Raw genomic sequence first — 17,298 nt, 5'->3', positions numbered from 1 at the left:
GGGTGGAACGGGATACATGCGGACGTGCATTGTCCTGTTGGAACAGCAAGTTCCCTTGCCGGTCTAGGAATGGTAGAACGATGGGTTCGATGACGGTTTGGATGTACTGTGCACTATTCAGTGTCCCCTCGACGATCACCAGTGGTGTACGGCCAGTGTAGGAGATCGCGCCCCACACCATGATGCCGGGTGTTGGCCCTGTGTGCCTCGGTCGTATGCAGTCCTGATTGTGGCGCTCACCTGCACGGCGCCAAACACGCATACAACCATCATTGGCACCAAGGCAGAAGCGACTCTCATCGCTGAAGACGACACGTCTCCATTCGTCCCTCCATTCACGCCTGTCGCGACACCACTGGAGGCGGGCTGCACGATGTTGGGGCGTGAGCGGAAGACGGCCTAACGGTGTGCGGGACCGTAGCCCAGCTTCATGGAGACGGTTGTGAATGGTCCTCGCCAATACCCCAGGAGCAACAGTGTCCCTAATTTGCTGGGAAGTGGCGGTGCGGTCCCCTACGGCACTGCGTAGGATCCTACGGTCTTGGCGTGCATCCGTGCGTCGCTGCGGTCCGGTCCCAGGTCGACGGGCACGTGCACCTTCCGCCGACCACTGGCGACAACATCGATGTACTGTGGAGACCTCACGCCCCACGTGTTGAGCAATTCGGCGGTACGTCCACCCGGCCTCCCGCATGCCCACTATACGCCCTCGCTCAAAGTCCGTCAACTGCACATACGGTTCATGTCCACGCTGTCGCGGCATGCTACCAGTATTAAAGACTGCGATGGAGCTCCGTATGCCACGGCAAACTGGCTGACACTGACGGCGGCGGTGCACAAATGCTGCGCAGCTAGCGCCATTCGACGGCCAACACCGCGGTTCCTAGTGTGTCCGCTGTGCCGTGCGTGTGATCATTCCTTGTACAGCCCTCTTGCAGTGTCCGGAGCAAGTATGGTGGGTCTGACACACCGGTGTCAATGTGTTCTTTTTTCCATTTCCAGGAGTGTAATTAAGTACCCAAGCAAATTCTTAGACCCAACAGCACATCAGTACCCATAAGTTTAAAACTGAAGTAACTATCTAAAATAATGAAAAGTAATGATCTAAAAACTGAATTGGGAGTGTTCCGACAAGGTTGTTAAAATGCCAAACTGAAAATAATTCAAAACAGCCTATGGGAACACATTCGTAATTTACTTCAGGGTAGGTAAATAACAATATTGTACTTTTGGGTTCCTTATCTGTGGCAATTAATCAACCTCTCAAGCATAAGATCACAAGAACATTGACACATTTGTAAAACTTAGAACAAGGACAGACCACAGTTCCTGCTGACTATTCCAGAATCTCATTTGTTGGTAGAATAGGAATGTGATTGTAGCAAGACTAACGGAAAAGTCTTCCAAAACTACTGAGCAGTGAAAGAAGCCCTTACCATGAATATGTTAATCACTCTCACTACTCCTTTCTCTTATTCAAACCAGCCTATGAGAACATTATCAATTTGACAGCTACAATAAAGATGGGAGAATGACACTATTATGGGGTGAGGGCACTGTAGATAAAAAAAAACCTACACGCATGAGTAGCACGAGGCTGTCTCAAGGTATGCTGCCGGAAAAAAAATTAGAGGTTTCCAATTCACTCAATACTTAGTATTGCAACAGTGCATATGGAATACATGAAATGATTACATTTACAGATCGATAGAACAAGTGGTTTTGAGGTACCAGGTATTGACACATGCTGAAAGACCCATATCAGTACGTGGTATAGCTTCCATGGGTGGCAATGCAAGTGCTGATTCCGGCATCCAGTTGCTCATACAGATGGTGAATACTGTCCTGGGATACTTTATGCCATGCCTGCACAACCTGCTCGCATAGTTCTGTAAGAGTTATTGGTTGATGAGTCACACGAGTCACTCATGCCCCATCATATCCCACGTGTGCTCGGTTGGAGACAAGTCCACAGACAGTGCTGGCCAGGGAAGTTGCTACACGTCTTGCAGAGCATGTTGAATTTCAAGGGCAGTGTATGGGTGAGCATTATCCAGTTGGAACAAAACATCACCTTTGTGTTGCAAGAATAGCCAGAGAATGGGTCTAACAACATTCTGTATGTACCGAGTGCTGGTTAGCATGCCCTATAGAAACACCAAATGTGAATGAGAGTTGTAGCTTATCGCACCCTAGACCATACGGCCTGGTGCAGGGCAGTGTGTCATGGACGAATGCACTCTACGAGACAGCACTCACCAAGTCTACATCATACGCACAAACGATTATCACTTGTGTGCAAGCAGAATTTGTTTTCATTGCTGAAGACAACAGTGAGCCATTTCATCCTCCAAGTGACCCTCTGATGACACCAACTGAGCCATGCATGTTGAAGCTAGGGCATGAGTGGAAGGCATGTTAGGTGTGTACGTGCCTGTAGGCCCACTGTTAATAACCAGTTCACGACAGTTCATGTTGACATGTCTGGGCTTACAAGCCCTCCTACTGTGGTGTGGAAGCTGTATGATCTCCCACTGCTGCCCTTACAATACAATGATTCTGGCAGGTATCTGTGCTGCATGGACATCCAGAAACTCACCTACAAGTGTGAGAATGTTCAGCATCATTGCACAAGTGATGCAGCACATCAAACTTGTGTGGGAGTTCTCTGAAAAACCATCCCACCACTTGGAAGGCCACAATTTGACCCTTTCAAACTTGTTAAGTTGGCATAGGAAGCATGAGTGTGTCTCCATGGCATAGTTGTCTGCTTGCTTCACACATTAGCATGACATTGAGCCTCCTGGCTGTGAGTATTCCTATTAAAGGGCAGACACAGACTGCATTCTGGTAGCTATGCCACTATGCTATCTGTTGGGGGATTATTTTGAAACCATTATCAGTACATCTACTATCACACAGATGGCATATACCGTCGTGAGATCAAAATCAACGGCATCTTTCCAGGGGTACTTTTTTTTTTCCCAGTAGAGTATAATGTCTTCGGATGGTATGGGTAGGCTTTGTCACAATTGGAAATAGAATAGAGAACTATTATGTTTGCAAGTCATCAAAGTCGGAGTTAGTTTTAATACAGTAAAGTGGTAATCCAATGTTTCAGGCACTACTGTAATATCATAATATGACAGGTGTAATGCCATATGGACTCTCATACACTGACTACTCTCCTGTTCCAATAACATCATAACACAAATGTAATCAAACTCATCGTATGACCTGATGTTGAGACTGGGAAGGATGGGAACTGATGTTATTAATTGATTGTAATTTATAATGGCATTTTATAGGTCAACACTGGCAAATTAGAAGGCAGCTGCTTTTGTGAAGTGGTGCAACTCACATGATGTTCAGAGGTGATTATGACAGATCGCTGTGTTGTGTCTTTCATGAAAGTGTTTCCCATGGTCAACAGTGAGGGTCTCATTGGCACAGTCTGTCAATATTTCATTTCCTCCTGGTGACCAAGACAATGGATAACTGTAATCACCATTACAGTTCAATCCACCCGCTGCTTGAGTACATATATTGCCTCTTGTGCATTCCTTTGAAAGTTAAGTGGCTGCCTAGCTAGTGTGTGAGCACCTGTGAACTGCATGTGTTAAAGAAATTCATTTTAGTATTCTTGCACCACTGATTTATTACATTGGCTGAACCCAATATGAATCTGACCTATCTTAAAGTGCTGACACCTCACAGAGACACTAATGCAAACTAATCTGCACTCACAGATGACAAACTCCCAGCACATGCAGCATATTAACGGTATCTTTGGTGGACCCTAGCAGGTCTCAAATTTTGATGCTGCTGTGGGCTATCAGCTTAAATCTCTTTTAAGTGAAGAATTTTCTCCAAACTGTCAGTGACACCCTGCACGCATGGCAGACGTGTCATGTGTGGCTGTCCACAACCCAGTCACTACTTGATTTTGTTAATGGTTTATTAACTGTAAAGATTACTCCTCAAACTGGTACACAGCTTCTGCAATACTGTCTTCACATTATCTACACTGCACTTTCAGTGGGCCCTCTTCATCAACATATATAATACCAAATTCTTTTGCTACAATGATGTTGGGGCATTGTGTGCTAGTAACTATCAGTGCCTCGAAGGCTTCTTGCAGAGTGTGTACCCAAATTCCCTTCAAGTGAAGCACAGACTTCTATGTCAAGAAAGGGAAACATGCCATTCTTTTCTATTTTCAACATGAACTGTATGTGTCTGTGTTATTTGTTGAATTACTGGTTGAATTTGTAATTTGTTTCAACTGTTGAAGAACTGCTACACTTGGAGGGGAAACAAACAGTTGCCATTTTTACATCAAAATACTTAATTCCTATTATTTACACAACAATGAATAATTTTCCTTTCATTGCTGTTTCTGAATACCTCACATTTCATTTCCAACTGACACCGTGTGGTATTGTGCAAAATGCAATGACAGGGGACAAGCTTCCTTCTCCTGATGTGACAGCATTTGTACTCTCATATGATGGTAACATTGCATTGGCAATTACATGTCTACGGTAAGATAATTATTAAACTGAATGAAACAGTTACCTACTACAAACTGATATTCATGTGATGTTTGATGACAACTTTAATCATTATATCGTATAAATAGAAATTAATTGTCAATTTTCTTGCTGCTTAGGGTCAACATGTATAAGCAGCTATTAGCTGAAAACCTGAAAAGTTTAATTTAAATTAATTTCCTACCTCAAATGACATGTGGCACAGGAATACATGTTCTCGATGATCATAATGTCTCCCAAACTCCTTGCCTTGAGAGCTCCATACAAAATATAACACTATAATTGTCATAGCAATGGTAAAAAGGAACATGTTCTTAAGTGGGAGCATTGCTTCCAGCTTTGTTAGACATTATCAACCTTCAACCTGAAAAAAAAGGGAAGATGAAGGAAGTGTAGAGAAGCCAAAAAAATACTATCAGAAGACTCAATTAATCTTTAGTGTAAGTAAAAAAATACTTTATTCAGCAGTTCACTTAAAACATAATCAACAGAAAAAAATTAAGCATTGCACTGTTGAAACACACTATTAGTCAACATGAGTGGCAGAATAAAAAAATACAGAACCCTTCAAATGAAAATGCACCAATATGAAATACATTTTTGTAATGCAAATACATTAAGAAGCTGCACATTCATGACTATGTGCCAGTCCAGGAATTACACCTGCCTTTTGTTAGCAATGTTCTTCGAACGAACTTTGTAAACTAAATTGAATCTTCAACTTGCCACTACATCTCCCCCTCTATTCCACACCTAAAATGACTCTTCTTATTATCCTATAGGACTATAACCCCTAAGATACACGCCCTCCTTCAGCCTTAAGTTTGTTACTAGAGTTAAATATTTACTTCATGTGAAGAATTTGGAGGAGGATGGTCTTTGTGAAGTTTATAGTGGAAGAAGAAAAGCAGCAGCAGAATGAAAGTGGAATATGGTCTAGTCATGCCCTGTGGAGAGCACTGCATATGAAATACAAGTATCCAAGGTCAGACATGTCCAGCATGCAGTTTTAACATGATATTAACCTCAGCACAAAGAATATTTTTACTTGAAGTAAATGATCCCAATCCATGCTCTAAAAATTTCATGTTGTCTAATATAACTACAATTCACATCCATATACGATTCGTACACTATCAGTATTGTAGTAACTCCATAATGACCTCCACACATTTTCTACTCACTTATCACTAACAACATTTTGCTAATATTCAATGCATCAATTTTTTGGCCATTCATCGAACTGTAGCTGTCAACTGGAAACCACGGGGCATTCAGAATCTTGTCTCCCCCTACCTCAACTCTATTGCATTTCTGTTGAATTCCCCTTTTCTATAACATTCCCTAAATTTTTGCCTATTCATTTATTTACACTTCAAACCCACTTGAAATAATTATACACCTACGCCCAAGTTTTATGATTATATAAACAAGTACCAGACCAAGATTAAAAGCCATATCTCTACCTTTTGTGGGTAGTGCACTGACAATTGAACAACCCCTCATTGATTGACTCATAGCTTCAACTAGTCACCATCTCCCCTCCTCTCGTTTACTTCCAAACTCTGAAGATGCCCTCCCACAGACGTGTTAAACTTTCAGCTCTGAAAGAATTTATGTATTGGAGTGCTTGACTGGGGAAAAGTCTATACAGAGTACAAGATTTCTTTCTCAGTAATACCTCTGAGGCTTTAAAACGTCAAACTTTCCACTATATTCATTTTCTCCGGGGGTGGGATGACCTCTGGGGAATTTGGAAAAAATAGGAGCAGCCTGCGACAGATTGAAACTTTCAGTCACTCAATGATGTGTGGTCAGATTTGCAATTGGCAGGTTACTTCCTGTGACCTGGGTACAAATCCCGGTCCGGCACACAGTTGTACAAGTAAAATATAATCAATAAAGTGTATACTCATCACAGAGGTAAAGATTTCTTTCTCATCAAGTTTTATTGTAGTCATGGGTCAAAGAGTACAACAACAACAAAAAGACATCAATGTAAATGCACAGTTTAAATATGGTAAGGAATTAAGGATTCTAAATAAATATTCTGTTTGTTACTCATCTCTCTTATGTAATACCTTTGACAGCAGAAGTAATAATAAAGCTGCATGCAAAGATATGTGAGGGTCTTGTTTGTTAATCCACGACATGTAACATAGTGTCAAAATACAAGAACTTTTAAATGTATTGGAGTGGGAGTGCAGCTGCAAGACAAAAAACAACATCCCCTTGTTTCATGTCCTTGAAGCAAGGTAAGAGCAGAGAGAGCACATAGCAGTGCAGCATGCTGTCACATAATATTGGCACAGCATTTAAATAGTACTCTTCAGTGTTTCGGCAAATGCATTATGAATGAACTCTCCAAGTATTATGAGGTTCAAAGACAGGCAGAGCACATGTTACTGTTGTTATTGCAGAATACCAATAACAGAAGTAGTGACAGTTTAAGGTTATAAAATACTGAACTCCAAGCAACACCACTACAGGTTGGTTAGCTTGTTGACTGGATTAAGGGACTACACAGTAAGGTCAATAGTCCCTCGGCCAAGTCTTTGTTCATCCAGAGGTAGAGACTCCCACCAAAAATGTGCTCAAGTGAGGAAAGTATGAAGGAGTGGTAAAAGCGAGGCACGGAAGGCAATATTGATGCCAGATGCCATAGCTGAAAAATGATAGCTCCAGAGTACAGAATGCCTTCTAGTCAGGAGATCCAGAAAAGTAAAGCTTTGTTAATGGCCTTCAGCTCTGCCATAAAAACATTACATGTTCCCAGCAGTGAATGGTGGTCCTGACCAGCAGGAGATGTAAAAGCATAACCCATCTTACCCACAGTTTTACAGCAGTCTGTGTAAAAGATGGTAGCAGCCTCATACTCCTGAAGAACTGAAAGGAACATATGCCAAAAGGTCATGGGGTTGACTGAGACTTCTGGTCCTTGCATTAGATTAGTCCTTAATTTGAAGACTAGATACTAATCAAAGGGGAGGAGGAGGGGTGGGGGGGGGGGGGTAGGGGGTGAGGTGGTGTGAGAAAACACGAACACGGGGAATACATTCTAAGGAGTACAGGTGAAGGCCCTGGCAGATGGCTGCGAGGTGCATAACTGGTAATCCCACCTGAAAAAAGGAGTGAGGCAGTCAATGCCCTTCATATGCAAAATGAACCTGCTAAGTTGGATGATTGGGAAACTGTTGGATGGTGATTGCTTAAGTGTGCAAGATTTGGTAATGGCAGAACTGAAGAGGGAAGTTCCCCACTTTGGAAAGGAGACTGCCTGTGGGACTTCAAGAAGACTGCCTATGGGACTAGTCCGGAAGGTATCAGAGGCCATTCTCACTCCATAATGATGGAGTGGGTCCAGCAGTTTCAAAGCTGAAGCTGTCACTGAGTGGTAAACCTGGTAACCACAAGACGAGCGCCCAGTAAATATGAAGGAGAGTAGTGCAATCTGCATCCAAAGATGTGTGGGCAAGGAAGCAGAGAGTGTTAAGCTTTCACATGTAGCTTGTCTTTAGTTGTCGAATATGAGGTAGCCAAGTCAGCTTCTCATGAAATAGAAGTCTCAAAAATTTGGACTGTGCCACAAACATCCAAACACTGGGTACCCACGTAGAATGAACTGTGGTACAATGACAAAAATGCACGACCTGTGTTTTTGCAGGAGATAACTGGAAACCATGGGGACCCCAGCAGTGGCCTGTCTGATGGCATCTTGGTGCTGGCATTCAGAAAAGGCTACAGAGTGGGAGCTGCACCAATTGCAGAAGTCATCTACATACAATGTGGAGGTGACCAGTAGTCTGACAGAGGTCACTACAAAATTGATGGTGATAAGGAAGAGTGTGGCACTCATCATATAGCTACGTGGGACGCCATTCTCTTTGACCCATGGAGAATCAACTGAAGCACCAACTTGAACCCACAATAAATGGTAGGATAAAAACTGGAATGTACCTCAAAAGTCTCAGTCATGGAGGGTAAGTAAAATATGCAACGATATGCTAGTGTTTAAAAAAGCCTCTTATATTGCTGTTTCCAACCTAACCAGATATTAAGTCTCACCTATTAGGAGGACAGAAGGCCCCAAGATTCGAGAACCCAGCATAATAGGTCAACAACAATCTTTCTAAGCAGTTTGCAGAGCACACTGCTGAGGTTAATCGACTGCTAACTGTTGATGGAAGTTGGTTTTTGCCTCACTTAAGGATTGGAATAATGATACTATCTCACCTTTTGCAAAGTAAAGACACTGAGATCCAAATATGATTGAAGACTCTGAGGAGATGGGGATGTTGGGTATCAAGTCAGATGAGGTATCACCTGACTTTGAATGGAATCAGGGCCCGGGGCTGCATTGTGAGAAGAGGCAAGAGCCTGAAGCTATTCACGGTCAGTGAAAGTTTCATTACATAATTCAGCACGCTGAGGACTGAAGGAGAGTGGAATGGCCCTAATTCAGCACTTATGCCCCTGGAAGGCAGCTATGTAAGCAGAAGACACTGACATCGTCACACAGTGGGTCACAAGGTGTTCAGCAAGAGCCGATGCATCAGTACAGAAACCATCATGAAGAAAGAGACCCAACACAGTTACGGATCTTTGGCGACCCATAAGACCGTAGAGCTTGGACCACACCTGGGATGAAGAGGCACAAATTCTCAGGGTGGATACACAGCGCTCCTAGCATTTCTTCTTACTGCATTTAATTAGATAAAAAGCATTTGCATGAAGTCACTTAAAAGTAATAAGGTTATGTGACAAGGATGCTGTTTGAAATGTTGCAAGGCTCTTCAGCGATCCCGATCAGCTAATGCAATATCTTTGATCTACCATGGCACTGGTTGGTGATGGAAGGGACCTGTAGAAAGGGGAATACCAGTTCCAGCTGTGTGGAAGATCACATCAGACACGCCTTGCACAACTTTGTCAGTGTAATCTGACAGAGAGGGGTCAAAAGTAACAGCAGAGGCACACAATTGCCAGTCCATTCTCTGAAGTACAAAATGTGGTAGTTGGTCTGTCTTGCAGTGCCAAGAAAGAGACAGGGTCACTGGAAAGTGGACACTGTCACAAAGATCGTCATACAGTGACCATTGTAGTGAAGCCACAAGATTGAAGGAAGAGATCATTAGATATCATACAGCCGCGAGCGGTGCATAGCAGAGAATGGAGACACAAAGCCACCAGGCATGGGAGCTGCTGGAGGTATTGCTAACAACGAACAGACAGGACAGACGAATAAGTAGGGAACGAAGGACACTATGACCAACCAGGACACAACATGAGGCAAGCAAACAAGAACTGAGGTGATAAACATGGTGAGACAACAACAACACAGAAACACTCCAAACAACAACAGTATGTATCTCAACACAAGGAACTGATTTGCAGTATGGCTGAGATGCACACACAAACTATGGCAAATATCAGACTGCTGGGGTAGCACTGCGCAGCCGCCTAAATAGCTGACTGCAGGAAACAAGATTGGTTGCAGACTTCACACGGTATGGAGAATGGCGCACTCCCATGGCAAGGCTTGCGGCACAGGTGTGCGCTGGAGCACAGAGACGCCTAGTGGGTATCCCAGTTTATACCATCTGGCACACATGCAACTTCTACGCCTTCCAGCACCAGATCCTCCCCCCCCCCCCCCCAAAAAAAAATCCTGTGAGTAGGGGTGGAAACACCCCAGACAGTGCCATGGTGGGCAGAAGGAGGGAACAGAGGGTGACCTTATGTTGTCGATTGCCAGCAGTGGGTTGGGAGGGCAGTCCATGGAGTCCATCAAAACGTCATCGGAAGGCAGGGCATCGCATGGCGCCTCCGACCCTTGTGGATGTGGAAAGGAGTTCCAGCGTGACTGTGGGAAGCTGGCAGCCATCAGCAGTGGGGCAAACTTGAGGGCCTCGTGCACACCAGGAGCAGGTGGGGGGTTGGGGTACGTGAGGTGCCACAAAAGAGTACGAGGCTGGAGTTGGTCATGGTGGTAGCACTCGAGCCCCTTGTGTGTCTCTACCATCAAATGCCGCCCATGGGTTGCGACTACTGTGGCAGGAGTCCAAGCAGCCTGGTCCCCATTCCAGTGGGCCCACATGGCCGTGTCCGGGATGTGGCACTGAGAGGTTCAGAAGCGGGGCTCAGAAGGCAACGGCGTCAGCAGATGGAGCAGGGTCCATGGTTGCCACCCATTGAGGAGTTCGGCTATGACCATCAATCGGTGTGGTGCGATAAATGGTCAGGAATAAGGTGATCTGATGTGGTGGCACAAGATTCGATTGCTTTTGTCAGCTGGTGTTTAAATGTCCTGACCAGTCGTTCTGCTGTACCATTGGAGAATGGATGGAACGGAGGGGTTCGGATGTGTTTGACTCCGTTGGCCTCACAGAGTGTGTGGAAGGAGGCTGCCGTGAATTGGAGGCCATTATCGAAGACCAAGGTACGAGGCAGGACTTCAGTGACGACAGCCTGAGTCAAGCCTGTGAGTGTGGCATCAGTTGTGATGGACACCATGCAAGGTATCTTGAGTATGCATCCATAATGAGTAATCACATCAATCCTAAAAACAGGCCCACAAAATCGAAATGGATGTGGTCCCAGGGCCAGCGAGGCATGGGACAGAGTGCAAATGACTGCGAAGGGCTGGCCTGGTGACGCACACACACCGTGCAACCACAGACCAAATGTTCAATGTTGCCATCGATGCAAGGCCAATACACATGATGGCAAGCCAACACCTTCATACAGGACATCCCCCGGTGTTACGGCGCAGCAAGCATAGGGCGTGGTGGTGCAAATCAGGTGGGATGATCACCCAATGGGTGTCAGCCTCCATGGCCAACAGAAGGACACCTGTCACAACCAATAGCCTGGTGAGGGATGCCGACAGGGCTTTAATACGGTTTTCAACTGGCGAGTCAGATAGGTGGGCCAACCATGGGTCACATAGCAGAGAACCTGGCACAGAACAGGGTCCCAGTGTGTGGCAGAGGTGACCTGTGCAGCCGTGATGGGAAATCCATCCAGAGTGTATTGCGGCCCATAACAATGTGAAAGTAGAGGACTTCCTGCTGATTGAACTCAGGATCAGGGCCCAAGGGGAGATGGGACAATGCGTCTGCATTGGAGTGTTGAGATGGGCTAATATTGGATAACGTAAGTGTAATTGCATAAGAACAGCACCCTGCACTGGAGATATTGAGCAGTTCACTCTGGGAGGTGTGTGTGTGTGGGCCGAATAGGGTAACCAAAGACTTGTGATAAGTTACGAGAGTGAACTTCGTCCCAAACAGGTAGATGTGAAACTTTTGAATGGCAAACAAAATCACGAGAGCCTTTCTCAATCTGAGAATAGTTCCTCTGTTCTGGGGATAGTGTCTTGGATGCATACGCAATGGGCTGTCCTGAGCCATCCACATTCCTGTGAGCCAGGACTGCCCCAATACTATAGGCCGAAGCATCGGCGACACAACCAAGCAGTGGTCCAGAGAGATGGGAGTCTGGCAAGGAATGGACTTGAGCATAGTGTTCAAATGGAGAAAAGCTTGACCACAGGCAGGAGTCCAGTTGAAAGGGACCCCTTTGCAACGCAAGAAATTGATGAGCTGTGCAATGTCAGCAGCCTGGCGTAAAAACTTTAAGTAGCAGTTAACCTTGCCCAAAAAAACCTGGAGGTCAGATAAATCCTTGAGGTGGGGAAAGGAGTTGATGGCCATGGCATTACAATACAACTGACGAATGCCATCTTTACTGAGCCAGTGACCCAGTTATTCAACTCCCAGTTGAAAGAAACTACTTTCCCGGTTGCCAGCATAACCCTGCAGCCTGCAGGGCATGAAATAAGGCACTGAGGTTTTGCAAATGCTCGTGGCATGTACGGCTGGTGACCAAGATGTCGTCGAGATAATTGGCACAAGCCAGGATGGGCTGAGTGAGCTGCTGCAGGTACATCTGGAAAATGGATGGCGCCGAGGAAATACCAAATGGAAGGCACTTGTATTTATGTGATCTGAAAGGCGTGTTGATGACAACGATGTTCTGGGATTCCTCGTCTCAGGGTAATTGGTGGTAAGCCTCTGCCAGATTGATCGTGGAGAAGTATCTGCCATGCGCAAGTTTGGCGAGAAGGTCTTCCTGCCAGGGAATGGGATAGTTTCAGCCAGGGACTGTGCATTGACTGTAGCTCTGAAATCTCCACATAGGTGAAGGGAGTCATTGGGTTTCCTGATCACCACTAACCGGGTTGCCCAAACACTCACTTTCATGGGCTCGATGACGCCAGCAGCTTGCAGTCGATTGAGCTCTTGCTTGACTGCAGGACGTAAGGCCACCAGAATGGGTCGAGCCCAGAAGAACTGCAGCTGAGCATCGAGCAGGAGAGCAATGTGCACCTGGAAGATCAAAGCACACCCTAAGTCAGACTGAAACAGAAAGGCATAGATCGTCGAGGTCCTGGAACAGGACAGCAGTGGAAACGACCTTAACTTCGTGAGAAATCAAAAAGCCAAACAGTGTGAAAGCGAGTCCAAAAATGTTTGAAGCCAAGGGATGGTCAACCACCTGTACGGTCAGGAACCAGGGAACATGTTTATAGGTGGCGGGGACTGAGAACTGCCCCCGGAGGGGGACAGAACCGTCAACATACACAACCAATTGCTGAGAGGTGGGAGACAACTCTGGGGAACCCAGGCATGTATACATCACCAGATTAATCAAGGAGACGATGGCCTCCATATCGACCTGGAAACGAACGTCCACATTAAAAATGCGGAGTTTGACGAACAGCTACCACATCAATGGGGCATCCAGTGGGACAACTGATTGCAGTATGTGCACGGTATCCTGATGCCCCTTGGGTGAGGGGTAGGAGCAGGTTGAGAGGCTGTGACAGACAGATTGGAGATGGCTGACTTTCTGAAAGAGCATGCACATTTTCTAGCGATGGGAACAGTCTGCGCGAGAGTGGGCGCAAACGTACTACAGGCAATATGGAAGTGACCCATGCGGCCGCTGATGAGGGCAACCAGCAGCTCCGAAGCCATAGAGATGTTGGACAATGAGGAGTCTTGACGACGTTGCTCTCTGTGGGCTGTACCATGCCAACGGCGCGAGGGAGGCACCCACAGGGAGGACTCTACTGCTGCCACCTGTGGCCTCATCATGAGACGCTTGTTCGCCGCTTGTGTGATTTCAAAGGAGGGGGCTATGCACAGAATGTCTTCCAGCGTGGGGTTGTCGAGTTTCAATGCAGCCGTGCAAACCTCTGGATCGGGTGCCAGTTGAACGACAACATCGCAAATCAAGGAGTGCCTTGCAGTGCTGATTGGTGCAAGTGAAGTCGCATTTGCAGCTGAGAACCTGCAAGTCCATGACCCAAGAATGGTAGGACTGATGGCGCTATTTATGGTACTGGTAGAACTCAAGCTGAGACGCCATGACAGTATCGCTGGGAATGGTAGTTAGTCACCAGCACACACATCTCGTTAAAGGAGAGAGCCATGGGGTCTGACAAAGGTGCCAACCTGCGGAGCAGAAAGAACATGTCTGGTGATGCCTAGGACAACAGTTGGGTTGGGTTGTTTGGGGAGAGAGACCAAACGACGTCATAGATCTCATCAGATTAGGGAAGGATGGGGAAGGAAGTCAGGCGTGCCCTTTCAAAGGAACCATCACAGCATTTGCCTGGAGCAATTTAGGGAAATCACGGAAAAGCTAAATCAGGATGGCCTGACAGCACAACCTCATTCGGTCCAGGACAAGAACGACGACCACTGTAGGGAGTTAACTGTGGCCTGAAATGCTGTGAAATGTTGTTTCAGATGATGCAAGTATGTTTCCAGTCTTCCTTAGCATCGCTAAAGGGCGAAAACGACGGCGGACGTGGGGAAGCATCAGAAACCAGTACATCAGGGAGCTGGTGCAGCAAGGCATCCCGTGCCGTGACTTTGTTCATCACAAACTGCAAGGATGTTTAATTGGCGCTGCTGCTGCTGCTGCTGTTGCTCCAGGGGACAGAACAACTTAGCCCCCATGCTACCAAACCTTTTACCTCAACAGCAATGTTATAGCTGCGAGCGGTGCATGGCAGAGAATGGAGACGCGAAGTCGCTGGAGGTATCCCTAACAGCGAACGGACAGGAAGACGAATAAGTAGGGGATAACAGACACTACAACCAACCATGACACAACGTGCGGCAAACAAACAATAACTGAGGTGATAAACACAGTGAGACAACAACAACACAGAAACACTTCAAACAACGAAAGGACGGGACTGGAATGCAGTACGTCCAAAATGCACACGCAAATTACGACGAGTACCAGACTGCCGGTGTAGCTCCGTGTAGCCACCTAAATCACTGACCGTGGGAAACGAGATTGGCTGCCGACTTCACACAGTACGGAGCGTGGCGCACTCGCACGGCGAGGCTCGCGGCGCAGGCGTGCCGGAGCACAGTGACCGCTATTGGGTATCCTGGTACATATCCTCTGGCACGCATTCAACCTCCGCACCTTCCAACACCAGAAGATCTATAGCTGAAAAATGCCATGAGCGGCATTGAAGTGTGTAGGGCGACCATAAATGAGGAGAGACAGATCATGGTCAGTATGTAGCTGGTCAAGTAGAAGGCCCCTACCAGATGAAGGAGGGAATATTATGTACAGACTTTTCCAGATGACTCCTTGGAGCTCGCACAGTTCCGACAGAATGCACTATAAGCACGGAGTGTTGCAGAATGGTCATCAGTGACTTTCCTGTAGAGCAAGGCAAATTGCAGAAGATGGGGGAAAAAAGGTGTTGTAGTTCTGACAAGTGACAGTAACATCCATTACAGTTTCGCTGAACGGTCACATTATGGATGTCCAGATCAGGTGTGAAGGAACCAAGAGGACCAGTCATACCCCACGATCACTGCCTGTCACCAATGGGGATGGAACGTCAGTGATCATTGGTTCAGAATCTGATGGCATGCACCAATCTGGCAGCTCTGTGTGTCACAGGAGTAGCCGCCGCTGCCGCCGCCGCCGCCGCATCCTCCTCCTCCTCCTCCTCGTCAGCCTTTGGTGGCCGGGATTCTTGCAAGTGCCTATCCATGATTAGTGTGTGACATGTGACACGACAGTCATTTGTTATTGGGAGAGAGAAGTTTGATCGCGGGTCACGCTTAAAGCGCGGGCGCACAGCAACCTGTGAGGCTGGCTCAGCCAGGCAACAGGGAGGAAGACTGCAGCGAGCGAGCGGTAGCGGCAGATTGCTCCACGTGGACCTGTCAGTCTCAAACGGCTGTCGGTTACGTGACGTCACGAGGGTTTACCCGTTCTAGCGCACGGCTTTAAGGCAATGCTTTATCCACTTTTGTACTGATTACACGCAAACGCAAATTAGTACAACAAAGTACGAAACGGCAAATGAAAGAGAAGTTTGAGACGAATCATCCGAAATGCTGATTTTATTTATACGAATTTTACATCAAAAGATATTAAATAAACAAATCTGTAATGTGTCCAATTTACTGAATAATTTATAACTTTTGAAGCAACGCAGGTACAGAGTAGGTCGGTTGCTCATTTTAAAGGTCTCGTCGAAACGCCGCTACTGACATACTTGTATAATTTGCAGCATTAATATTTTACTGGTAAAACACCAATTTTATTAATTTGCTCCGAGCAATTAATTAAAACAAATAATACTAGACAGATGCATGAACAGCAAGGCAGTGTGTCGTAGCGGGTGTCGTTACACACATTTCAACATGATTAGCTTGTGATGTTTGTAATTATTATATGTCGTCATTGTTTATTAAAAATTTTTGCATAGTTTTGCCCACATCTGTCTAACTTTTGTACATACGTAAATTCCGATCAGCGCATCAAAAATAGCACTTCAAAACCATGTTATTTAGTGGCAGAAATGGACAAAGATTATCTTCGCACTCTGCAAAGATAATTGCAAAACATTAATTCTGAAAAAAAAACTATTGCTGCTACAAATTTGTGTAATGTCTGTTTCTTCATGAGAATTTGAGGGTGCATATAATAGCACAAATAGAATTAAGATTGCTGTTCTATGTAAAAAGTTATGCAAAGAAGTTATCAATAGAAAGCAGTTACATGAATTGCTTGGGGAATTTCAGATCGAGGGTATTTCAATGGAGCTGACACAGAGCTCCAGGACAGAGTTCTGTGCGCCTCTACCGATGCCAAGCCTGTGTTGCTCGACGCGACACTTTGATGATAGTTTGTGTTGTTCCAGAAGTGCTAGCCGAATTTCACGCGTGCGTGCAAAAGGAATGTAGAATTTTTTCGCAAAGAATCCGGACTTAGGATATACTCAGTGTGGAACACAGTATGGACTTGTGTTTTTCATGCATTGTCTTTTGGTGATTGTTATAGCAAGCAAATGGGACTTTCCTGCTAACTTGTAGCTGTGGAGTTCTGCAACACCTAGCCACTGAAGTGCTACTATGGGACTGTTTATTTTTGAGCATTCCGAACTGTGTTTTGGGATACCAATCGGACTTAGTTTCTGATATGGTCAGGTTGGACCCTAATTATTTTCACCACGTTTAGGTGACTGATTCTGAAATAGTGCCACTGGACTTTATCTGTGTTTAAACCAGTCGGGACTTTGAATATTTTGTGGCATCCGACACTTAGGGATTCGCGCTAGTGTCGAGTGAACTGTAGATTATCGGGATTAGGCCAGTTTTTAGCGAACTGATCGATTTCCTAAACATCAATCGAC

General features: G+C 45.7%; 1 protein-coding gene across 3 annotated transcripts in view; it reads right to left on the bottom strand.

Moving 5' to 3' along the window:
• LOC126183673 (galactosylgalactosylxylosylprotein 3-beta-glucuronosyltransferase S) overlaps positions 1-17,298 on the bottom strand; it is a 181,385-nt gene that overhangs the window by 82,634 nt on the left and 81,453 nt on the right. For 2 of the 3 annotated variants that reach the window (XM_049925836.1, XM_049925834.1), the window contains exons 2-3: positions 12,812-12,943; positions 4,738-4,917 (exon numbers count right to left, since the gene is read on the bottom strand). In XM_049925836.1, the coding sequence (XP_049781793.1) occupies positions 4,738-4,881 (144 nt within the window). In that variant the 5' untranslated portion in view covers positions 4,882-4,917; positions 12,812-12,943. The remainder of the gene's footprint in view (positions 1-4,737; positions 4,918-12,811; positions 12,944-17,298) is intronic. The other variant, XM_049925835.1, reaches the window with a different exon arrangement.

The sequence above is a fragment of the Schistocerca cancellata genome, chromosome 4 (assembly GCF_023864275.1).
Source record: "Schistocerca cancellata isolate TAMUIC-IGC-003103 chromosome 4, iqSchCanc2.1, whole genome shotgun sequence".
Taxonomy (NCBI): domain Eukaryota; kingdom Metazoa; phylum Arthropoda; class Insecta; order Orthoptera; family Acrididae; genus Schistocerca; species Schistocerca cancellata.
The sequence above is the reverse complement of the archived record's forward strand: the minus strand, read 5'-3'. Positions and strand labels throughout refer to the sequence as shown.